General features: G+C 37.9%; 1 protein-coding gene across 2 annotated transcripts in view; it reads right to left on the bottom strand.

The window, feature by feature from the left end:
- Window positions 1-452: 452 nt before the first annotated feature.
- The window catches only part of RSPH3 (radial spoke 3 homolog (Chlamydomonas)), a 23466-nt gene continuing 17155 nt past the window's right edge, over window positions 453-6763 (bottom strand). For both annotated transcript variants that reach the window (XM_011975936.1, XM_011975937.1), the window contains 4 exons: window positions 6097-6300; window positions 4372-4534; window positions 1883-1969; window positions 453-1477 (listed from right to left, as the gene is read on the bottom strand). In XM_011975936.1, the coding sequence (XP_011831326.1) occupies window positions 1167-1477; window positions 1883-1969; window positions 4372-4534; window positions 6097-6300 (765 nt within the window). In that variant the 3' untranslated portion in view covers window positions 453-1166. The remainder of the gene's footprint in view (window positions 1478-1882; window positions 1970-4371; window positions 4535-6096; window positions 6301-6763) is intronic.

Below are 6763 nucleotides of genomic sequence, written 5' to 3'. Positions count from 1 at the left end.
CAGTCATAATATGTAATACCTTAACCATATTTTAAAAAGATAAGAGATGGATGCCTGCTAACCTTGAAAGATCTAAGACATTCTCTTAAGTGAAAAATAAAATATGCAAATAATGTTTATATTTATATAAAGAAAATCAAGCTATATATTTCTAGATTTTCAAATACATTTGTATAGGAGTATCTCAAAAAAGGCCTAGATGGTTCATACCTAACTGGTAACAGTGATCTGCCTTCGAGGAGGGGAGTGAGACTGTATAAGGGCAAACAGAGATTTTTGCTTTATTGGCATTGCCTGAAATTTTTTAATAGCAGGAATGTGAAAAAATAGATGAGAGCATATTACTAATCCACTGAATTCCTTAAGCCTTACTTGAATATTGAAGCTGGTCCTTGCAGGAAGGGAGCACTGCAGCTTTCAGTAGCACAACGTTTAGGCATCCTCTCTTCTTTTTTTTTTTGAGACAGAGTTTTTCTCTTGTTGCCCAAGCTGGAGTGCAATGGTGCAAACTCAGCTCACCATAACCTCCGCCCCAGGTTCAAGCGATTCTCCTGCCTCAGCCTCCCGAGTAGCTGGGATTACAGGCACACGCCACCACGCCCGGCTAATTTTGTATTTTTAGCAGAGATGGAGTTTCTCCTTGTTGGTCAGGCTGGTCTCAAACTCCCGACCTCAGGTGATCTGCCCGCCTCAGCCTCCCAAAGTGCTGGGATTACAGGTGTGAGTCACCACGCCTGGCTAGGCATTCTCTCTTATAGTAGGTGAAATAGTTTTCCTATAGAGAAGAAAAGCTAAATGGCTGACAGCACTGATATTGAACATTAAATATCGTATGTACTAAAAAAAACTAACCCGTAAAATTAGAAGGACTAAGGAAAAATATATTTGCTGGTTACATATAATGGTAATAGAAAGCTAGTAATTAAATATAATTCTCATTAGAATTACAATGTAGCCTTTGAATATTCTATTAAATAAATGAATTCAATTAGTTTCATTTTCAAATTAGCTTTATTTTATCACATTTGATTGGCCCAGTCCATTAGAAAAAAGACACATTGACTAAATACAACATAATTTCTATAACCTGAGGGGACTCGCGCATCATTACCTGGTTGCTTGCTGACTTGGCTGTTGATTGGTTTCATGACTTCGAAGCTCCCCTCCTATGACAAGTCTTCCTCCTCTAAGGACTTCCTCATTGCTGATTCTTCATCCTGCTCTACTAGCTCTGTCTCTTCCATCAACTTCCTTTCCTGGGATGACCTTCTGTCATATGTTGTTCTTTGTACGTAGTCTCCATCTAAGAGCAGCCCCTGCGTCTGTGACATGCTGTGCTCCGGGAATTCAGAGGCCTCCAGTGACTCTGTCACTGCTCCAGGACCACCAGGCTCATCCTCTGGTTCTGGAGACCGATGTGTTTCTTCCTTATGCTCATACATATACAGTCTCTTTTCAACCACGTCACGGATCAACACTGAAAAGTGTCCAGACATCATTATGATTTTCATATTATGGTATATTTTAGGAGTTATAGTGCTGACTTATAGATGATTACAAAACCTTCACGAAGCCTCATCCCTTTCCTATGTCATAACCTTTTTTTTGAAGTCAGCATACTTAACTTCACACTTAATGCATTAAATATAAATTATACTGTTTTAACAGAATATCATTTATGAAGTAAAGACAGAAGATATTAATAGATATCAAATTATAAAAGAGCCAAAAATAATATTGAGGGTAAAAATTTGCACTTCTATTAATACAATTGATATACTAAAAGTTTAAGTATTAGAACTGTGAAATTAATCTTTCAATTATTCAATTTATTCTTTCTACTAAAAATTTTAGAGATGAATTTTTGGATAAAATAACTTACTGTCAAGCACTATTCTTCCCACCATGCTATATTCCATGGTTTTTTCAACTTCATTCATTAGCCATGGAAGAAATCCTATCTCAATATCTGTAATAAAAGAATTCATTGATTTTTATGTATCGTCAGAGGAATAATGTGCTTTTCTCCTAATGTAATAGACTCATCAACATTAGTTTCTTAATATAAAATGTTAAGTAGACTCATACAGCATAACTTGCCATATTCCTTATATATGTTCTGGTCAGTTTCCTTTCTGTTGCATAAGTGATTTTTTTTTTTTTTGAGAGAGTCTCGCTCTGTCGCCCAGGCTGGAGTGCAGTGGTACGATCTCTGCTTACTGCAACCTCCGCTTCCCGGGTTCAAGTGATTCCTCTGCCTCAGCCTTCTGAGTAGCTGGGACTATAGGCGCACGCCACTACGCCTGGCTAATTTTTGTATTTTTAGTAGAGATGGGGTTTCACCATGTTGGCCAGGATGGTCTCAATCTCCTGACCTCGTGACCCACTCGCCTTGGCCTCCCAAAGTGCTAGGATTACAGGTGTGAGCCACCGCACCTGTCCCAATATTTTAAGAACTATGAGGCCTTCCTTGGAGTCAAGGCATTTGGAGTTTCCTTTGTAGGTGCAATCTGAGATGGATCAGGGAGGCAGGGGGAGGATGTGGGTTTGGGAGAACTCCAATCCAAATGCAATGCAAATCTGGAATTGAGCAATGCCAGTAAAAGAAAGTCTCCACCTAAAGGCCAGGGCCTAATGGAAGGAAGCTGATCAGACTCAGAGAACGCAGGTGAGAGGGCATTTGGGGAGGCAGCCATCTAGAAATAGGTCAGAAACTAGGTGTTTCCATCAGTATTAAGTTTGTTCAAACTGAAATCCACTGTGTAAGCATTTTAAAAATATGATCTATTACAATATACATTTTAAAGTTTCAAAACAGCATTTTTTGGGGCAGGCATCTAATTTTATTTTTCAATAGGATGAAATGGAGAGTGTGATAGAATATTATATTCACTACTATAAATAATTTTAATCTCAGGTATGAATTTCATTTGCAAGCTTTTATATGATCTATAACTTACTTTTTTGGCAATCAGTGATAGAAAAAAGGCTACTTGTCTCTCTGGCTAACAGAGTCCAAGCTAGAGCCCAGGACAGCAGGATGGTAGCCGAGAATGAACACTGGACTTGGAGTCTGAGTTCCAAGTCAGTTTGAGGCCTAATATTTCCACTGCCTGAGGAGTTGGGAGCAAGGCATTCAACTTCTCTGAGCTTCAGTTTCTATTTCCGAAAAAATGGGAATTCTATCTGACCTGCCTATCCTACAGGGTTATTGGGAGTATCAAATGATATCACCTATGAAAAATACTATATGTTAATAATATGTGTCTGTGATCTCACCTCTTTGTATTAAATTGAATATGTAATCAGTGAAAATTAACATTACTAACACGTGTCCCAAAATACTACTGTCCAACAAAATAGGACCTCTACACCAAGCACGGTGGATGTACGTGCTTTTCACCCTGAGGAAGGTGGGTGGTGGTGAGGACATGCAACTCTTCCTTTCCACTGGCTGAGCAGCTAGGACCGTGGACTTTGAGGGGATACAGACAGACAGCTATCAGGCTATTGGTTCCCTAATGGCAGAGACCAGGGATCCTTCCTTTTCTCCAATACCAAACATTGCCTGGAACAGGGTAAGAGCCTAATTAAACGAATAAATGACCTTGATAGTTGCCCTCAAAGGGTTTTTGATTGGAATAAGTCAACTGAGAAAAAGTTAGTAACAACTACTTACGCATACATAGGACTTTACAGTTTACACGTTTCATATATCTTATGACTTAACTCCTAAATAATCCTCATTTCAGGTTGGGCACAGTGGCTCACGCCTATAATCCCAGCCCTTTGGGAGGCCAAGGCAAGCGGATCACTTGAGGTCAGGACCAGCCTGGTCAACATGGCGAAACCCCGTCTCTACTGAAAAACACAAAAATTAGCTGGGCGTGGTAGCAGGTGCCTGTAATCCCAGCTACTCGGGAGGCCGAGGCAGGAAGAATTGCTTGAACTTGGGAGGCGGAGGTTGCAGTGAGCCAAGATCGCGCCACTGTACTCCAGCCTCGGCAAAAGAGTGAGAATCCGTCTCAAAAAAAAAAAAAAAAATCCTCATTTCACACATGGAGAAACTGGAGGTCATCAAGCTAGCTAATGATAAAGCTGCAACCCAAACTCAAGTTTTCAATACCAAGTCCATATTTCTTTCTACTATACAAATGTTGCTTCTCAATAAACAAACACTAATATCCTTAAATCAAGATCTTCAAAATACACATCTCATTAACAACTGTACTTACTTTAAACAACTAAAATTGACTTTGTATCAGAAATAGAAAGATTCCAATTCAAAATAAAAATGGACATAACATAAATTTGAACCATTAAGAGGATGCTTATTACAACAGAATTAATCTAACAAAAATATCTACAAACCTCTTTCAATGGGATCATAAAAGTAGCCACTATCCCTGAGGCTGCCAAAAACAGACGGGAGAAGGTCAGCCAGGTAACGCTGTGCAAATGCTCGGGCGGCGATTTTTTGTGATGTCTCATTGTGCTTGTGCACTATTTCCCACTGCTGTTTCTTACGCCGTTCCTGCCAAAACAACATAGGTGGTTATGTAGCTCTTATGCCCTCCCCAAGTACTGAATCTAGTGAAGTTAATAAGTAGAAGAATCCAGACTTATCAAAAAATGGGCAGCGAGGTGTCTATCTATTAAAGGTCCATATTTTTCATCAAAATTTTAACAAATTTCAACAGCTAGTGGGTACTGAATTCAGGAAGTTATAAAAGATGGAATTTAAGGTAAAAACCTTACTATTCATTTCAAGTAAAATAATTTCAAGACACACATGCTTGACAGTATAGATGGTAGCAAAAAGATAATCACCACTATATGTATTTTAAAATAATATTATCATGAAATATTACTGGTAAGACAAATTACCAGTGGGCCAGTGAATGAGTTCATTTGTAACAATTCCCTGAATTTGTAAAGCTGAATGGTTCTGAAGATTATGAAAGCCTCTTATTTTTTGCTGTTGCTTCCTTTAGACCATGTAATATTTATAAAGCTGATGAATCCTGTTCTCTACTCTCACGTGGAAGTGGGAGCATTAATATATTTTCTAATTAAATCTATATTTAAACTCTAAACAAATATAAATCTAGGTGATTCCTGTATCCAGTTTTCCGTAATATATTTCCAAATAGTGAATAAACAAATATTTTTTGATAAAGATTTCATGACTCATTTCAACAAAGTTTATTTTGTCACAATTTATTTTATATTTGTAAATAAAATCTTATTTTTGCACAATCCTTATTGTAAGCCCTATGGTCTTTACACAACTAAGTATTCATCTTGGAATTAAAGTCCATTTGATAGGAATTGAGTAGGATTTCCCAACAATTACGCTATTTTTCATAGCATAGTAAGTTAGGCCCCTTGGGAATTTTTTCTGAACTGTTTTAGGTATTAAGATACTACTTTATAATTGTTCATCAGTATACAACAAAGTCTGACAGTTATTGCCAGAACCAGAAAGACTATCTATTCTAGTGCTTCCTAACTGTAGGCTACCGGCACATTTAAAAAAACTGGATTGTAAACCTTTCCTTATTGAAGATTCTAAAAATCCTGAATCTGAAAAATATTCTATAAGAACCCAAATCAGTCTGGTGTGTCACTAAGGGTATAAAGAAGGGCCTGGTCACCGAGAAAAAGAATCAGAATTCTATCCAGATGCCCTGTTTCTTACCCACAGTCTCTCTCCAATACACTTACTTTTTCCTTCCTTCCATCTTTCTGCCACTAACTTACGGCAAACCAACATATGTCTTTCTTTCTTTAGCACTGCTGATGTTTAAGAGTCTTCAACTGGGACACATGTAACCTAGGAACTTTCACTTTATTTAGAAACTTTTGGAAACTCACTTTAGGTATATTTATGTAAGCTGGAGTTTAAAAGATGGAATTCAGTCCACGAAAGATCTCTGATCTATAGAAGAGACCTGAGCAAAAATATTATAGATCTTTTTCTAATATATTCCCAAAGATCTTTAGATTTATGATATATTATCACATGTAATTTTGAACATAATATGCTAACTAGCTAAAAGACTGCCTAAGAAAGAAAAATACAATTATATATACTTTTTCTTCTCGGTGTCGCCTCTCTTGCTCTTCAAGTCGTTGAACTTCAGCACGTTCACTATTCCGTAGTTCTTCATACTCACGCTGACTGGCCCGCAGGTTAGCCAGCTCTTCTTCTTCCATTACTTCCAGAAGAGACTGCTCAATTATCTTCCCCACCAAAACTTCTAACACTGGTTTAACTTCAAGATCAAAGTCAAAGAGCTTAAACATACAAAATAAAGCAAACTTAAAATTTTAATTACGAATCAAATGCTCAACAAAAATATAATGAATAGCAATAACAAGATATTATTTATTAAGTGTCTCCTGTGTGCCAGACACTGTGCTGGTGCTTTATTTATGGTTCCTAATCCTCAAAATCAACAACATTTTGTTTACAGGCAAAAATCTGTTAAGTCAAAGTTATGAAAAAAATGTATGCATTCATCAAAATGAACCCTGACACTGAAGAGGAATATCCTTGTCTGTCTTATTCTTTGCCTTCTCTGTTTGATTTTTATTTATTTATTTATTTTGAGATGGAGTCTTGCTCTGTCGCCCAGGCTGGAGTGCAGTGGCCGGATCTCAGCTCACTGCAAGCTCCCCCTCCCGGGTTCACGCCATTCTCCTGCCTCAGCCTCCCGAGTAGCTGGGACTACAGGCGCCCGCCACCTCGCCCGGCTAG

This window comes from Mandrillus leucophaeus, unplaced genomic scaffold (assembly GCF_000951045.1).
Source record: "Mandrillus leucophaeus isolate KB7577 unplaced genomic scaffold, Mleu.le_1.0 Scaffold160, whole genome shotgun sequence".
In the NCBI taxonomy this organism is placed as follows: domain Eukaryota; kingdom Metazoa; phylum Chordata; class Mammalia; order Primates; family Cercopithecidae; genus Mandrillus; species Mandrillus leucophaeus.
Note: the sequence above shows the minus strand (reverse complement) of the source record. Positions and strands in the feature narration are given on the sequence as shown.